This window comes from Megalops cyprinoides, chromosome 3 (assembly GCF_013368585.1).
Source record: "Megalops cyprinoides isolate fMegCyp1 chromosome 3, fMegCyp1.pri, whole genome shotgun sequence".
NCBI lineage: Eukaryota > Metazoa > Chordata > Actinopteri > Elopiformes > Megalopidae > Megalops > Megalops cyprinoides.
The window spans coordinates 4161434-4180320 of record NC_050585.1 but is presented as its reverse complement, the minus strand read 5'-3'; the positions used below and the strand labels follow the sequence as shown (position 1 = coordinate 4180320).

At 40.8% G+C, this 18887-nt stretch overlaps 1 protein-coding gene across 3 annotated transcripts in view; it reads right to left on the bottom strand.

Annotated features, from left to right (window-relative positions):
• Positions 1-2992: 2992 nt before the first annotated feature.
• cadm1a (cell adhesion molecule 1a) overlaps positions 2993-18887 on the bottom strand; it is a 262268-nt gene continuing 246373 nt past the window's right edge. For all 3 annotated transcript variants that reach the window (XM_036524508.1, XM_036524509.1, XM_036524510.1), the window contains 2 exons: positions 4249-4377; positions 2993-3111 (listed from right to left, as the gene is read on the bottom strand). In XM_036524508.1, the coding sequence (XP_036380401.1) occupies positions 2993-3111; positions 4249-4377 (248 nt within the window). The remainder of the gene's footprint in view (positions 3112-4248; positions 4378-18887) is intronic.

The following is an 18887-nucleotide window of genomic DNA, read 5'->3' as shown; positions in this document are numbered from 1 at the left end:
TTTTTTCACAGTCCATCCTGTTTCTTAACTGCCCTGACAATGTTCATGATTCAGAACCACATAAACACACCAGGAATTGGTTCAACATGTCAAATATAACAAAATATACACTGGCCCAGTCTGTAGTCTATATATCAAGAGAATGAATCCATAGTTTCATAATGTTCACCTACGTAAAAATAAGCAAATGTGTCCTTAGAAGCTGAGGATGATGTCGAAAATATCCAGATTAAATAGAAGCTGCCACACTTTTGACCAAAGCTAAGTAATGCTCACTACCAAACAAGTCACATCACCTCAAATTGTAATGGAATACACTAACTTTGAAGCTTCATTTCCTTATCCTTTGTTTCCAATTACAAATGAGTAGCGAAAATCCAAATGGGATTTCTGCAAGAGAACGTGTAGTTTTACAGCTAGTTCTGACGTTTTGCCGCCCCTTTCTGTCTCGTGTCAAGGAAAGCTCACACTCTTCTAATTGTTTCCAATTTTTTTCCCAACACCACCATCTTAAGTACTGTCAAAGCCACAACCTTAATCATCACAATCATGATCATTGTCATCATCATCGTCGTACAGGTTAGGTAAGCGGCTATTTATGTTTAAAATAACATTGAAAAATTCAAAATAAAGTGGAATGTCACATAAAAGACCACTGTTATTTATTCTCATATGTTTTCCTCTTTTTTAAATGATGTGTGATAAGCAGTGTCACATTCACAGAGGCGTGTTGGTGGGCTACAGAAGCTGAACCAGGCAGATACCATGGCGATCTCCAAAACTCACAGGCAGGGCTGAAATGATGTGGTTCACAGCAAAACAAAACTGGCAGGAAGAAGCTACACACCTTCCACAGACTGAGCTTTTTATACATCCACTCTTTTTATATGGGAATATCCCTCAAAGATACAGGAAATTACATAGTCAACAAGAACAGCAAAGAAAACTACATTTCAATATGCTGTGGGGAAAAAAGAAAAGACTGTGGGTGTAGTGGTATTGTGTTGGTCTGATCCTGATTTTTTTTTTTCAGCAATTGAAAATTGAGGACTGGCAATGTAAGGGCAGGCTGACAACATTCTCAAATCCATAACAGTTTCATACTGACATACTAAATTATGATGAACATCTGAGACACCATTATCCACTTGCAAGTACCTGTCATACCTTTGTCTGCCTTCTTTCAAATATGTTTTCAAGAATCACTTTTATTTAATCAATATCTTTCCATCATAAAATAGAGGGTAATGCTCTGGGCACAATAATATGACACCTGTTGCTACTATCTGGTAACAAAATATACTCAAAAAACACCCTATGGTTTATTGAAAGAACGCTCAAAGCATTTAGATCTACAGTGTTCACTGCTGTCAAACTATTCTGTAGACAGTGATCCAGACATCTGCTACAGGCTGAAATACTAGAAGGTGATACATACTGTACAAGAAGGTAATAGCATTCACTATTTCCACCACACATTTTTACAACCCCTTTTAACTGGTATTAGTGACTGATTAAAACAGGTAGCTGAGATAAACAGTTCACACTACAGTTCTAGTGTTTTGACTCTCCTAAAAGAATCTCAAAGTGGGTATGCTTCAAACCAAATATGATTACAAACTATATAAAATTACATATCTCCCGTGACTTCAAATACATTCCTCTCCATCAGGCTTGAGTGCTCAATATCAATAAATAAAAAAAATAATAATTGTTACTCTGGAAAATGAGCACAGTTTTCGTTGTTCTTGAGTTTCTCAGAGTTTCTGTTGTATATTTTCAAGTATCTTATAAAAGTTTTTTGTTGTGGTGCACAATCTTAACTAGACATGGAAGGAAATTATTCTGGTTTATTTGTGTTCTGCTCTGGTAATCCAAAACTGACTGTGAAAATGATGAGAGTATGGCACTCAAGCTGATTTTGAATAAGCTATCACTCCGCAGAGACCCATGTGGATGTGCACAAACAGAAGGAGGTGAGCAGAGCACCAGCGGACCTGATGTAGGTGCCAAGTACCAGATCATCCACGAGTGTTTGGAGCTCCCTTCAGCAGAAGAGAATGAAGTGACACAGAGAGAACAGGACAGAGAGTAATCCAATGGAGATGCCACTGTAACTGCAGTGTTGCAGGTGTGAAACAATGTGCCTGCACCTTCACTTGTTCCAATAGGTAGTAACATTTCAGACATACTGGCAAATCTAAATTAAAACAACAACCTAAACAAACAGAAGAGAAGAAAAGTCAGCTCATCAGGCCAGACTCAACAAGCATTAGTGCGTCATCTCTGATCATTTGTTGTCCACTCTTGGCTTTGTAAAAAAAAAAAAAAAACCATTAATCACAAAATCAGTTCAATTATTCTGAAGGGGGGGGGGGGGGGGGGGGGGGGGCTCAAATTTTGCTTATGATTTATGAATTAGGTAATAGTACTCAATACATTTTGCAGAAACGTCAGTCTGGATAAAAATGAAAAAATTTGAAACATACAGGTGGCTTGAGGCCAGACCTACTCACAGTATATAGGAAATCGGCTCTTATGAAATTTTGGTATGCAGGAGAGGAAATGTGTGCTATGAAACGGGAGAGATGCACAGAGGCGCTGTGTAATTTTACCCTCACAGGTAAGCCAACAGCATGTGAATGATGAGGAGAGGAACGAAGGGGTGTGTTTAATAAAAAAACAAAAAAAAAAAAACAAAAAAACAATCAGAACAAGGCACAGAATTTTCTGCAAATGGTCAAAAACTGAACTAATAATTGTACCAGCAGTCTGGGAGATGCTCAATGATGAAGCTCTACAGTGATTTCTGGTAACAACTCCTTTGCCCCCTACCTCACTCAGTCCACCCACCCAAATCACACAATTCTTCTCTCCTCCCTTCCAGCTCCATACCCGTCAACACCCAAAACCTCTCTTCTGAACCCCCCCCCCCCCCCACCCCACCTCAGAAGCTGTGTGCCCAGCATGGAGCACTCATGAGCCCACATGGTTAGATGTAGTACTCCTTCTTCTCGTCCGAGTTGTTATGGCCGCCCTCGGCGTTGATGATAGCCGTGTCGGCGTCCGCTGCATCATCGGCTCCTTTGGCTTCGTGTGTGAAGTAGGTGCCTGTGAATGATGTGACAAAGCAATGTCAGAAAAACTGCCTGAAACCTTTGTTCCATCTATCACTGAAGTAAAACAACAATTAAAACACTAACTAAACAGGTAAAAAAATAAGCCTTGAAACATTCTTACTCATTGAATGCTCTATCATAAAGAACACAGACAGGATGCGTTTGACAAAGGTCATGGTATTAGTCAATTTATCTGCTTTAAAATGTGAGTACAAAAAGCATAATGCCACCTTCATTAATACAAACTGAATGCTGCATAGGGAACAATTCCCCTCTGGCCTGTGAATTCAGGCTTACTCTTGTTCTGTATTACTTCACAACTCTCTCTGGCTAATCCTATTTCATTCCGTGCAAACACTTGTTTAAACAGAGTGCACTAGAGTGCCTACCTCTGCCACCTCATGTCCACAAGAGCCCTAAAAAACGATCACTTCTTTGGCCAGTAGGCAATCGCTTCACCAATTGTTATCTAGATTTATGCAACATATTTTCAGTTATCCTGTTACTACTGACAGACAGGCAGACAGACTGACAAACCACCTGTTGGTGGAGAAGGTTATTACATCTCCTATATTTGAATTCACAATTTACTTCTGCACACCATATTTCTCTGATTCAGAAGAGCCCAGCTCTGAGGGAAGGCTGAAATGGGTGATTCAGTTTGCTATGCCTGCACTTCTGAATTAACCTTGTCAAGTTCACATGTGAGCAGGCAAAAGCAATCCACTTCAGACTTCATTTCCTGCAGGGATTATTCACTTCCCAACAGTCTTTGCCCAGATAATAAAGTCAACATCCCAGATTAAAGGTGAAAAAGCAGAGACCAATTTAAAAATCCCCAAACTATGGTATTCACTACGGGCTATCCATCTTACTCGGTGGGCTTGAAAACAGAACAAATCCAAGGGGGATTTCAAGCTTCAGCAGAAACTCAAGGAAAAAGAGACAGTTCTGAGCCCACGGAGTAACACCACACAAAAAAAAAAATTCAAGGAAAATCCTTCAGTAATAATTACGTTCTCAACATTTATCCTTCCTTTTTCATTTGTGTGAAATGCATGCATTTGCTTGACCTGGCATTTGTACTTATTGCACAGACAAGACCTGTGAGAAGAGGTCTGAAACTCACCTTTGTGTCTTGCGAAGTATCGACCCAATATAATGAGTAGGCAGAGCATGGCGAAAACCACCACAGCGACAACACCGCCGATGACAGCATGGTCCACCGTGCGTGGAGCTCCTTCGCCTGCCCTGGAATCTGCAATAGCAGGGAAAATTTAAAAATTGATAAAATAATAGCAATTTCAGTTATGATCTCTAACAGAAACCCCTGTGTAAAGCATAGCTCCTACATTCTGCTACTTGGAGGGAACAGATTAAATGCTTTGGAATGAATCAAACCAGGGATATGATGAACCATGTCATTGTCCTCCTTTGAGTGAAAACAGTGCAATTGACATGTAGGTTTTGATAACATGGATACCAGAATGGAGAATTTAAAACAGATTAAAACGATAAACTAAACACGCTGGTTATGAGAGAATAATAAAATAATATTATAGAAGAGTTAGACTTTGCAAGTCTGCAAATATTTCCATTCTAAAATGATTGACAGTGATATCTTACTACAGATATAAGGACATGCACAGATGCACTCTTAGGTAGAATTAACTGAGAGGGAAAAATGAATATTTAGATAGAGGAACAAACTGCTCTGTATTGTCAACTAGGAACTGATATGACAAAACTATGGAGCTAGATGTGTAGATTACAACAATATTCCCATTTGAAGTTTATGTAAAGCTGTTGTACAGTCCATATATCTCTTGCACTGAAACTATTTACTACTCCAACAACTCCAACAGGGCTATTAGATGGTGTAAATTTTCACTGTATGCAAGAAACAACCTCCCAGAAAATTGTCTTTGGCATCTGAATTGGCCAATATGATTGGGCAAGCAGGAAATCGGTATCAGCCCAGAAAATCTTTAAACCTTTATATACAAGCAGTTTATTTTTAACAATATAAATGCAATGAACAAGCTAAGTTAGACAAAATGAAATAGAGTGTGAAATAGGATAGAGTTCTGCAGATACAGGTGACAGGAACAACTACACTACAGGTGACTCATCAGCTGCAGTGTATAACCTACTCAGGCATCGATACATCTCAGCTTTAACGCGTTTTCCAAGCAGAGTGGTAGGATCTGCATCATTCTGACTTTTGAAAGCCAGTATTTAATTCTTTATATTGATAATGAAATGAGGGTATAACACATCATTGAGTACTGTTGATCTATTTTGTTTTTCAAATAAAACACACAACAATTGACTCCCAGCATCTCAAATAATTTAAAGCCCAAACATCCCCTCATTCAATGCACTAAATTGGTCTTGACCTTTCAAGACAAATATTGATGGTAATAAGGAATTTGATGGAAATCTAAAGCAGGTGTGGAAATGTCAGGCCAAAGATAAATGACCACTTAAAACTAGAATGTTTTGTCAGGGTTGTTCAAATGCCATTAATTAAGGGAAAAACTACTTCTGGCCAACCTGTGAGCATGCACTGGTGTATTTGCGTATATACACATACCAGTAAACACGAGTTAACTCTTAAATGGATCAGCTCCCTTTTTGTCTCGTCAAAGGGTACTTACCATACTCTGAAGAACTAAATTATATTTTGTCAGAGGTATCACTCAGAAAGAAACTTGAGGCTTTGTACACACTTCACAAGCACACTGTCTGTACATGCCTTAGATTCAGACACTAGCTAGCATTTGCTTTTTTCCTTCTGAAAGGGTTTTGTAAAATGTACGCTGACAGTTCCTGTAAAGTTATTGAATAGGCATACCCCCGCAATTTAAAAAGAACAGCACATGAAATGGTAAAATATTCAAACGTGTACATGATTTATGAAGTGATACATGAAGGCTCTCAGCTTCAATCTTACCAAGCAAGCACAGCTGCGCAAATAAATCTGCCCTCCTGTGCAGTCTGCAGTCAGGAGCTGGAGAAATACATTTTGCCCACAAGACTAAAAGTGCAAATCTCAGGCAATTTTTAAGAAAGATTTATACCTCTCCCATTTAAGAACAAGGCAGGCCTCTGAAACTCTAAACCCTAATGACATGTGAAGCTTATTGATCAAGTTTAGGGATCCATGACAACCCAAGTTAATGGCAGTTTGCAGAGTTGATTGGTTCTCTACTGCATAAAGGTGGAGCTAAATTTTTTCATCAATATCTCCACAGTCGCTTCGGAAATTAAAGCGTTTGGTGCGAGATGAAGGGGATAAATTGGCAGACAGGGTTTCACGCAGGACACGCATCAGCTTGAGAGTCACATAAAGAGATGGATTCAGAAAGGGGTAATGCATTTATCCCAGGCTAAATGAGCTAGATTTTGACAGTAGCCTGAACTAGCCATTCACAAATAGCCCCAAGCTGTAGCTATGGTTCTGCGTGCCAGCTCCATATTGACAGAGTTATCACCCCTTTGCGGATCGATCCCAAAATGTTCTCTTAAGTAAAACAGAAAGGAAAACACAGTGGGGGGGGGGGGGGACTGGGAAAGGAAACAGAAAAGCTTGTGTAATCCAAACACGAGGAGTTCATCCGGCTTTCCTATTTACAATCTGCAATCTCCTGCACTCATCTCTGCTCTGCAATCGGAGAGCTACCGATTTCCCATGGGAGCTCAGAAACAAAAACGGTGAGCTGAGAATTATTAGAAATAACAAAGGTGGGAAAAGGCACAGTGTGAGGGGAGAGTGTGGGCACGTCAGCATCCACCGATCTCTCCTCTTAAACGACTTCCAAGCAAGACACGGGGACTAATGCCGCACTGCTACCTGCCAAACGCAACCAAACATTACTTGATAAACCTAACAGGTTATTTTGACTTTGGATTTCCTTTCCACGGAAGGCAGATTCAATTAAAGTCAGCAGAAATCCTTCTGACACCTAATTCGCTCTTGTCAGAAGAGGAGGTAAGGAGACGTGCTTTAACACACTTTCCTATTAAGATGTTAATGTGAACTGGTTTAGCCCAGTCTGGGGAGGCTCGGGGATAAACAGAAGCCCCAGTGAACGTGCTAGAGATTGTCCTCCCCTTTAAAAAGTCCTCTCCAATTCGGGGGAGTGTGGGGGTGTGGGGTTGGTGTTGGCAAAGCCTGTACTACTCTGTGATGGGCCTCACACGCCTGCTCTAGTCACTCGCATTGACTGCATGTACTTGATACTAATTAACATAACTCGACAAATAGGCAAGGCTGAGGGGAGGACTGTCTCTTCCCATCATCCTCCAGCGGCTCTTCGGCCCCCGGGGTTGGCTGTCCTCCCGCTGCCAGCTTCCATTTTTCACTGACTGATAAATCTGCGGTCCAGGGCTGCCGTCCACAACAGTCCCGACCGGAAGAAATATCAGCTCATCAAGATGAAAAACAGGAGGGCATTGCAAAATAATTCAAACTGCGATTCTGCAAAATCTTAGGGGCGAACCAATAAAATGTCTTTTTTTATATATGATTTGCGTAGTATAATTTAAGAGGCAGATGGTTTGGAAATTCCTTACGTTCGAAACAACCCCCGTCTAAAACCGTCAGTCATTCTGCCCCAGGAATATTTAATATTTCAGAGAAATTTGGCACTTTAATGAAACCCCCGAAACTTCCACTCATCTAAATTGAATGGAAAGTCATTTAATTACGTATACTGCAAAGTGCTCATAGACGAGCTATTACCGACACGAAAAATTCCTATTTAACATTTTCAAGTGGAGTGAATAGGTGCGGCATACCCAAGCACCCATGCTCTGACTGTGTGAAATGCCATTTTTAAATTTACTGGCCAATGAAGAGGATTTTTCTGTCTATTTACACTTTTTTTCCGCCACAATAAACAACCCATATGTTACAGCGGTCAGGTTTATTGGGGCTCATTAAGCATCTGTAGGGAAGCAGCTGCAATTAAAACAGTAAACCTCTACCATAAGAACAGATGTGGAGAACTGGCAGACTGGCAGTCTCCAGCATGCGGCTCTTTCACCTTCTGCCCAGGTGGGAACAGATGGGACTTCTCACCTCACAAAGGCCTTTCCAGTCAGAGTCAGTGGAGAGGGGTCTGCTGCCTGAGACAAAATCACTGGGGACAACACTGATTTTTTTCCCCCCTGCTGCCTTTAAAGGCAATTAAAGCCCTTTAAAAAATGTTTTTTTGCTTTCTTAGCCAAACAGAGTCATGCTCTGGCCTCCTGTATCTACCAATGGGCATGAGCCAGTCCTGGGAAGGGGTGAAGGCTGGGTACTCACAACAAAACTCACATAAGCTCTAACCTCTCACAGTGGAAGAGCAGGCCATTCCTACAGAAGGCCTAGATGATAGGTAACACTGCATGTGTACATGTAAATGTGCCTTTTTTACTGTATTTTACTGTACTTTGAATGTATACATTCTCGTGCTGCATTATACTTCAATACTTATACAGTCAAAACTGTATACAAATAATATACAATATACAATAGTCTACTAATTAATTCAGTTTGTATCAGTACGCTTACAAATTAGCAGCTCCATTCTGACTGGTTTCAACAATGGCTTCATAACTGGATCATTCTTTGATAGCAAGACAACAAAAAATTTCAAGCAGTCACTTATTAGGGGGGCTAGCATGAATGAAGCAGGACAGCCTTCTGTTATTATTGGTTTCCTTCTCTTCTACTGTCATTATCTTCCAACACTATATCCCTTGCTCACCAAATTTGGCAGGTAGGCAGACAAATAACAAATGCCCATTAGAGCACTACTGGCCAGAGCACTGGCACAATAGCAGTTGACTGAAAGTACATTTACAAAATCTCAAAAATAAATGAAAATCTATGTTACAGATGTGAATCACTGGACAAATACTCCCCTTATCATATGAAATAATTTTTCAATTTACAGAAGTAGATCGGCCATGTTAGAATTTTTGCAATTTAGAATCATTTGAATTCATAATTTGATAATAATTTCCTATACAGAAATGCGAAATAAGGCCTGCCCTAGTAGTAGGTTTTCAATATTTCACAAAATACTAAAAACATCTACTGAACTGCTGCACCAATATGCATTATATTTGCCATGCATTATCCATGCAGCACTTTATCAAGTCTGTTCATAAGACATTTGCAGGCAAAAAGAGATGGCAGATAGAGCCAGTAAAATAAAAAGTGAAACCGAAAGGCCATAAGTCTATCATATGTATTTAACAAAGATATTGTTTGTTATATGAAACTGCTGTAGAGAGCTAAGGGATATATCTGCTCAGCCTGTTTTGTGTCAATGAATCACAAGGTCTGGCTGCCATACTGGATTATGTCAGGACTTTTTAAAAAGAAATTCTTAATATTACTGTCAGTATGCATCAAAATCATGAAATGTAGCACAAATATTCCTCACTTATCAAGGAACATTCATTTAATTTATATGAAACTTAGCTGCTATATGCCAATGAAATGGCAAAATGTAATGAAATGAAACACTGACATTTAATACAAACCAGGTTAATATTTTATTTAGCTATATGGAGCTAAACTACATATACAGACAGGGAAGTAACCGGCAATTAAAGACTCTTCTTCATAATTTCTCCATTTATTTGTGAGACAGATTTCTTCAGTTAATGCTTGGACAGTAATTCCTCAATAACTTTGGGGAATTATGGTCTGAGCTCAAAAAATATTGGCAGGAGTACTTCCCAACAGTCTAGATGCAGTGCGTGAGTTAAAAAAAAAAAAATGTTATTTACAAACAAGAGAGACAAGGACTATGGGGAAGGTTGGCTATCAGTAAATCTGCCTGTCTTTCTAAATGAAAAATGTTAAATCATTACAATCATACTGCATATGATTTGATTGTAAACTCTAAACGCACCTTAACTTACCTTTACTAACACTAACCTTTGATCATTAAGTAATTACAGAAATACATCCACAATATTTCTGTAGAAATTTTGTTTACTTGTGTTACCCTATAATCATTGTTTGCAACTATATCTATTACTCTAATGTTGTCTATGTAAATGTATGATGGATACAGCTGATGTGATGTAATGGATAGAAGTTGATTGTGTAAATATTTACGCTTGACTGGGAGCTGACAACCCTGCAAATTATACTCCTTCAGATTATTAATGATTTCAACAGTATTACTGTTGACGGTCAGGAAACATGTTTCAGGCAAGGGGGACTTTGTTTTGTGGAAGTGTTTTTACATTCAGGCAGAAATGAGGTTACAGAGTGTGAACTAAATGTAATGACACATTTGGAATCATCTGGTTCTGCATAATTAAGACTTAAAATGTGATTTGCATAAAAGTGGCAACTGCATGACTAAGGAAGCTGGGGGAATTATCAGTATATGATAATATTAGAATGTTGATGGAGATCATTACAGTGGCTCTTGAATGATTTCAACCACTGCTACCTTTAGAAAGGTGGAACACAATGACTATCTGTTCTGAAAACATTTCAAAGGGTGACCTATTGGACAATCCAAAAGATTGCGTCTCGGAAAAATAAAGCGGCAGAGTAAAAACACATTGGTGACATTTGATTTGGATGTACACAGTCTAGACAAAGAAAAAAAAAACAAAAGGAAGTCAGACTAGACTATGTAGACCTCAACATGAAATCAGGACCTTAGGGTTCAAGTGAAATTCCAATAAGAAAAGAGTGCAGGTGGAGAAAGGAAGCCATTTCTCTGGGGTCGTGAAAATGGTTATTCTATCTTACTTTGAAACACCTTTTCCTGATGAACTTCATGACTTCACGACTAGCCTATAGGAAGTGGCTAAGGACAATCCAGTCAAAGACATTTCGTAGCACAACCCCAAGGTGCAACCTGAGAGAGGCTCATCACATCTTCCCATCACCATCTATGTATCAACAACACCTCTTCCCATTTAAAGGAAGCAAAGAGCAATGGGATATGTGACACTGTGAAACAATTGCTTTCTGTTGACAAACATGGGCAGACAGTCTGCAAGAAGGTGGAAGTCTGGGTTGCGTGTACTACTCCCTATGCAGAACAAAAAAGTTTGCTGTCTTTCGGAGACCGACTTCTCAGCTTCATTAGTCAGCCAACACCCTCTTTTGTAAGTAGAGTGAATAAGCAGTGTGGGCTCCTAAAAAGCTACCAATGACCAAGACTTCCTCCTCTACGACTTGACCCTTAATGCATCCCTGAAGACAGTAGCATACAGAAAAAAGGCCTTAACCGGGAAGCAACATGGAGTCTGCTCCTACCAGCATTCCCTCTCACACCCCAGCCCTACCCCTTTCTTTTGTGAACTTTTGGAGCTTGACCTCTTTACATGGTAGCCTTCATAGTGCTTCAGAAGTTTCATAAAAAAAAACACTGAAATGGCGTATAGAATTTAGACAAGTTACAAGATGCAATGACCAGGAGAGTAAAGGTCAGCTCTTGCACTCTAAAACGCATGCTGTCATATTGTCAGTGTTCATTTTTTTTTAATATGCTGTGTATTCACACAAAATGAAACCGCTGCAAACACTATGGGTAATTTTAAATTGGAATTATTTCAAATTATTGCCTCTGAGCAGAGGTACCACAAACAAATCAAGTAGCTATTTTTTGAAAGCAGACACCATCATGCCATGGTCTGAATATTGTGACCAATGAGCTGTTCCACAAGCATTATGTTAAAGCTGAATGCAGATATCGACACCAGACCAGAGTATCTGTGAGAACTCATTCTGACCTTAAAAAATAAGGGGTTGGCTTCTCTGAGATATTTCCTTGATTATTTCCATGTTGATGAGAGGTTGAAAACAAAAAAAGCTTAAGCTATTTCAATTTTCCTTTTATTGTTTGCCTTTTTGATGAAAGGTAGGAATATGCTGGTTTTCTCTCTTGTCCTTGAGTGAGCCTGCCCCCAGCCACACTTTATCTGGCTCTCAGAGTCAATTACTTCACTTCCGCAGGATAAGAGAACTTGTTTTTATCGCACTGGACCCGGGTGTTCATTGCCAAATTCTAGTAACTTTCACACAGCATCAGATGCTATCCCCTGGTGGACAATTAAAACAACATTTGTCTGGTCAATCGTATTTTTCTTTTTGTGTCTTTCAGTGCGTTAAAGAGGACTCTTACATTGTATTGCTGTAGGCAGAGTACTTTCATACTATCATCCCTGGTAAATCTCCATAGTCACAAAAAACAGTGCATAATGTAGAACTGAGCAAATATGCACCTAATATTCAATGAAATTCATTCCTTGTAGTCCAATGTAGTTCATTGTGCACTGAGATTCATGGAATGTAAACTGATGCTAAACTAAACCCATACACAGAAGCTCATTTCAGACTTGTTTCTTCACTTTTTGGAAGATTTTACTATGAATATCTAACTTTTAATTGTGAAAGACAACTGTTCAATGCATGAAATGGTGAGAGAGTAAGCATGTGGAGGGTTGCAGAAGTACATTTGGTCTCTTAGCTGGCCCTTGAGCGACCTGCTATGCCACGCCCGGTGCTGTAATGAGGAGGGATGAGGCAGGCTCAGCTTTTGCAGCTTTAATGTTCTATGATTAGTGCTAATTGGACAGCTCTGCACAGAGCCATATCGCAGGATGAGGCAGATGAACGGGGGGGTGGGGAGGTGCTGTGTGGAACAGTCAGCCTGCAGAGCTCTCTGCAGCTCCCAGACCCCCCTCCATCACAGATTCGTAGAGCAGGGAATTAACACTCCCCCACACTCACACTGCAGTTTCACTCATTTCAGCTGCTAGCTGCTCAGTCCTTTCACCTTTCTTTTTAACTGGTCTTTCTTCTCTCTTTTCTTCTTGATCCCTTACCTCTCTTTAAAACAAGAGCATCTATATTTATTTACTTTATGCAAACTTCAGTCACATCTTCCAAGCAAATGATGTATGATTTGCTAGGAAGACACTCTCATGTGGCATTTCTCACACAGAGTTATGTCTGATGTGCTATCCATACATAGCTCCTGAGGCAATTCATGATAACTGCATTAACTGCATTGTTTTTTGCATACAGCAGTGCCCTGGATTCAAACCTGAAACCTACTTTTTGCTGATCTGCTTCTGAAAACACTAAATCACATAGTTACAGCTACCTGTAATTAAAACAAAATATAACTCTCAATTTCCCCCTGGTTACCACTTCAATGAAGGATGGATACACGTTTTTTCTTCTCTCAGAAGTCGAGTGGAAAAAAGACTGCCCATCAAAGTGCAGTGGGCACCATCATACACACAAAATGTAGTTTGTGCTCTCGGTGAGCAAATCTGTACTGGTCTTGGCCTGAAATGAGTGTAAGAGAGTGAAAATGCATTTCTCCGAATCCCCCCGCCTTGATTAGAGACATACATCACACTTCAAGAGGTGGCTGGAATGGTGTAACCACAGGCAAACAAACCCGCTGCTGATTCCCGAGTGCGATCAATGTGACGAAGAAATAAAACACCAGCCTGGCAGCTACGGAAGTATCTCCTTTCAAAGGATGTGTTGGCTATAGCTTGATCTGAGGGCCAGGAGATTTGGTAATTGGATATTCTAATCTTCTAATCGAGCAGTGGTGATTATAGTGGGGTGGGACCGCTGTCTCCTCTTCCCTGAAGCCCAGATACGCAGAAATGACAAAAACGCTGACACTGAGCTGGCAGGCAGAATGACTGACACGCATTCCTCAGCTGTTATACACCTATGACGTAAGTCCCACTCTGGACTTCATGAATCCTCTTCAGAAACGACGTTAAAGTAATTAAAAGCCTATTTAATCTGTTTAGCGACATGAATTTCAATGCATAATGCATCCCTCTGTTTGTGATTATTACTCAGCACAATGCAGGTGAATTACTCCAGTTTGAGGGACGAGTTTATTTGTGTTTGATGTGTCAGGCTTTCAGCAGGCACACACCTTCAAATACCCCAGCAATTCATCTCTTGGAGAGCAAATTACTCGTAGTGATGAGAAACCCCAAAGGATGCGTGGAGAAAAAGTATTATACATCTGTACACATCTAAGGGTAAAATTAGCCAGCAAAAACGCATAAATTAGTTAAAATTAATTATAATTAATTAATTTGATCAGAGAAGTGGGCAGCCCCAAAGCAAAGGTAGCTCTAAACAAAGATTGTTCAGTGTTGCATTCAGTATTTCAGCAGTGTAGATGGAGGACACAGCCCCTCTCACCAGGCACTGTTGTGTTGCTCCACATGGCTGTGGTAGGTGCCAGAGGAAAAAGTGACAGCAACCTGCCTAAGCTCTCAGGAGCTACTATGAATAACCTCATGATGCAGAAACGGGAGACATTAGGTTTCATTTATTTTACAGTTACTTTATTCCATGAAAGCCATTATATCAGTAAAATCCTGATTTTGACTAATTTCACAAGACAGTTGTGAAAACAAGTAGCTGTGATCACAAGCTGCAACAATTTTAACACTCTGTGCAAATCATTATCATCTGTTAATGAAGTTTTGAGGACAAATAGTCAACACCCTATCACAACACAAAAAACTATACATACATGTATGTATTCCATACATTTCCCTATACTTGGGGAACATCGACTGCACTGAAAACATGTATTCAGATATTTTTATGACACAGAAACAAATAGTGTAAAGTATCTGTTCCCACAAAGGAGCAACAGCAATCTTTTAAAACAATACTTGAATATATGGTTGACTAGTAATGAGAACTACTGTCTGTTTGCCATAAAAACGGGATCACTTTAAAATCAGTGGGACCATTACAGGTTCCCTATTTAATTTGTAGTTTGTTTTTCAATTAGCCACTACTAAAATGTATATAATAGAAGGGATATAACTATTTTTAAAAGGAGCACCTTCAATTATTGGTGTTTACACTGAAGTAGGTGAAAACAAAGATTCCTTCCAGTTTGCAATGCTGTCCAATTTCTAGACTCTCTCTGAAAGGTTTTCAGTTAACCACATTACAACTCTAATTACTTCATAAATGAAGGACACCAATGAGGTTCAAATGGAAAAAAGCAAATGGAAGGATTCTCTTTAATTTGGATTTAGATATCAAGACTTAAAAGAAAATTGGTGTCTTTGATTATCTGGATAATTGGTACACTAAATTGAAATCCTGATTGCTAAAGATTGTTTCTGTTTAACAGACATAGACGGAGGATTCCATGTTTGCCTCACCAAGCCACACAGACACAAAAAAAAACAAAAAATTAAAAAAGAAAAAAAAAAGAGTCCAGTGGGTTGATGGACTAGCTGGACTAGATGGCCAGCTGATCAGACTTTGGGAAACGTCTGGTGGGGGCTGAATAACAGGCTTACAAGTTGGGTTGTTGAAGTCACTGAAGAGCTGTTCACAACAGCGAACATCTCTGAGAAATGTAACCTAGGAACGAACAACACATTCTACCTGACCCAAGTTTTCGCAGATACTATTTGTCCGATGGCAAGATTGATGTTATGACTTGCTTCGGCAGGTGGAGCATTCACCCATTTTGTAATGGTTCAATCCAGCTGTAAGCTACAGCAGGAGAACAAATACTAACATACAACTGAGCACTGAAAATTGGATGCATGGGGTGCTTCCCGACCAGGGACTTGTGTTTCACTCAAGTCTCATGAGTTTTAATGATGCATAGCGGTTTCACGGGCTTCCCCAGGACCCAAGAGTTCGCAGCGTACCTGGGAAATTGAATACGGCAGACAAAGAGATCCGGGGCTGAGAGGGAATGGCAGAGCAAAGGCTGACTCAACTTCAAGACTGCCTTCATTTTTCCAGCTGCCTGTTTACCATACCCTGCACAATCCCAGCCCACTTTCTCTGACAGAGTGCGCCCGGAGCCTTGTCATCATGGCGCCTCAGAATAACTCCCATCAGATCTATATTTACAGTACTGAGGGGCGGACAGAACTGGGCCACGTGGCTGACACTGCAGCTGAGAGACAGGATCAAGGGCAACCTCTGCCGGCTGGTTAAATAGTATGGATTTTAGCTTGACAGGGATTCCCAGAAGCGTGTTCTTCTACACAAAACTACCACTAAAAACATTCACAAGAGAGCATATTTGCCATGTCAAGGGAAAAACCTCTTAATTTGTTGTGCTTAATTAAAATACCTCAAATAACTGATACTTTTCGTTCCTTCATTTTCATATTTCAGCCCTTTTCTGTCAGAACACAGAGCGTGAGCAGTACTTTATTTTGCTGATTGTGATGGTGGCAATGCAACAATATGAGAACTGCTGAGGAAGAAAAAACATTTGGTACTAGAGGCTTTAATTTCCGATTCTTACACAACTGGGAGAAATGAAGTTTTTTCAAAGCCAGTCCTGGATAAGATGTCCCTTCCAGGGAGCGACACAAAGCCTAGAGCCATGTGCCTCCCCCTCTCCACCCTCTGGGCCTGTGGCTGTGGCTCACACTCTCACCAGAGAGCTACTGGATCACGACTAATTCTTGTCTCGCATTTGCCAGAAACCAGCCAACTGGCAGAACACCAAGAATCATGTTGCTTCAAAATGCATGTTTAACCTTAAATCAACAGGCTAGAGGCAAAAGATGTGCCTTGAATGTTCTTTAAGAGAATGGGGGTGGCTTAGCGATACTATACAACGTGGCTCATAAGAAAATATTTCGATAATCAACTAGACTACAACTTCATCTCTTTGCTAGGGAATGTGATTTAATTAGAACAGCTCCAGGTCTGTTCTGCTTGGGAAATCAATTCAATCTCAACAGTTCCTCACCGCTTAGTTGGGAAACTCGATCCAGTTTCTCATGCCTTAACCAGGGAACTTGATTCAATTTGAACTTGATCTTCTTTCAGGTCCAACAGTCCCTGATCCTTTAGTGAAGGCGAGGATTTTTCACCTACCAGCACATCTGCACGTTAGCTTGCAATCATGAAGCAGAAGGGTGTCATTTTCACTCTAAAGACACAGGGTCTGTAATTGATACTTATGTGCGGGTGGAAGGCAACCTCTTGATATCTACAGCATACAGGTATGCTTTTAATTTCTGTCAGTTTAATAGCAGCCATTACACCATAGATCACTATCCGACCTGAAATATTCACACTGCTTCTCACTGAGCCATGCTGTTTAAAGCTGTTTACATCATGACGTAGCGCAATATGGCTGCATTTTTTTTCAAGGGACATTTTCATTAACAGAGAGCACTGAAATGAGAACTGAGGAAAAAGCTAATGCAGGAGGCGTAGTAGACCTCACAGCATGAGGGAGATGAATGGGTTCCATTACTGGGAGCTTCTGCTGTGCCGATCCCTTGCCAGCGCGTGACGAGCGACAGACACCAGGCCTGTAGCCTGGAGCGGTGCAGGACCACAGAGAGAAACTTATTCCACCAACACCTTGAGGACAACTGTGTGTGTGTGTGTGTGTGTTGGGTTGGGTTGGGTTGGGGGGAGGATGTTGCATGCAGCAGGTGGGCGAGTGGCTCATGGGAAGATGCTGCTCATTACCCATCTCAGTGGCTGGCTGGAGCTGCTACCAGCCTCTCAGTAGGTAGCCAGCCTGCGAGATTGATTTACTCCTGCTCGAATGGCCAGATTGGGTTGTCCGGTTGTCATGCTCAGCTTACCGTGGGTGGAGTGGCATTAAGAGCTGCAGCAAGGGCGGGGAACAGAGTGGGGAGGGGTTCTGCATCTTCTCTAATAGATTTGAGGGTCTCGAGCCAATTACCGTGGTCACCATATCTCTGGGATCTACAGGCTCATGCTAAAACCTCTATGCACTGCAGTCGCACACTAACATCAAGTCAATTATCAGTAAGTAACTGCACTCCAATAGTTTGAGTGTGAGAGCTGCAATGTTTCCATATTGTCATGATTTTTGGGGCAGATACCCCGGTAGGGAAGAATTCACAAAGCAAAACCATAGAAACTGGACTAGGCACACAGAAGGGACTCTTTTTCAATGAAGCAATGCGTTTCAGCTGTGAACAGGCAGGCAGGCAATTTAATAGCTTCACAAAGCCAGTCGAAGAATACTGTAGGGTCTGGTCAATTGTCCCCTTCTCTTAGAGCTGGCCTTCTCTCAAACTGTGGGAATGAGTGGGAAGGTGTCTCATCCCCACAGTTCAAACCGCTCAGATTGGATGTTTGCTGGGTGAGTTTTACGCAATGGCACTGGAACTGAGGCAACGTGCCCTTTGTACAGGTACAGCAAGGACAAACAGTAACATAGGAGGAAGCAGTTATCTTGCCAAAGTGAAGTCATGCAGCCAAAGTACAATTTCAGCCGTGTGTATGTGTATGCTGATATGATTCTCTACAGATGGGAAGAAAAACAGCAACATATATACACTATATGGACAAAAGTATTCGGACGCCTGACCATTACACCAACTGGGACTGTAATGACGTTGTATTCAAATACATATACTTTAATATGGAGTTGGTCCCCCTTTTGCAGCTATAACAGCTTCCACTCTTCTTGGAAGGCATTCCACAAGGTTTTGGAGTGTGTCCATTTGTGCCCATTCAGTAGAGCATTTATGAGGTCAGGCACTGATGTTGGATGAGAAGGCCTGGCTCGCAATCTCCGTTCCAGTTCATCCCAAAGGTGCTCAGTGGGGTTGAGGTCAGGGCTCTGCGTGGGCCAGTCAAGTTCTTCTACACCCAACTCATCAAACCATGTCTTTATAGTCCTTGCTTTGTGCACTGGGGCACAGTCATGTTGGAATAGAAAAGGGCCTTCCCCAAAGTGTTGCCACAAAGTTGGA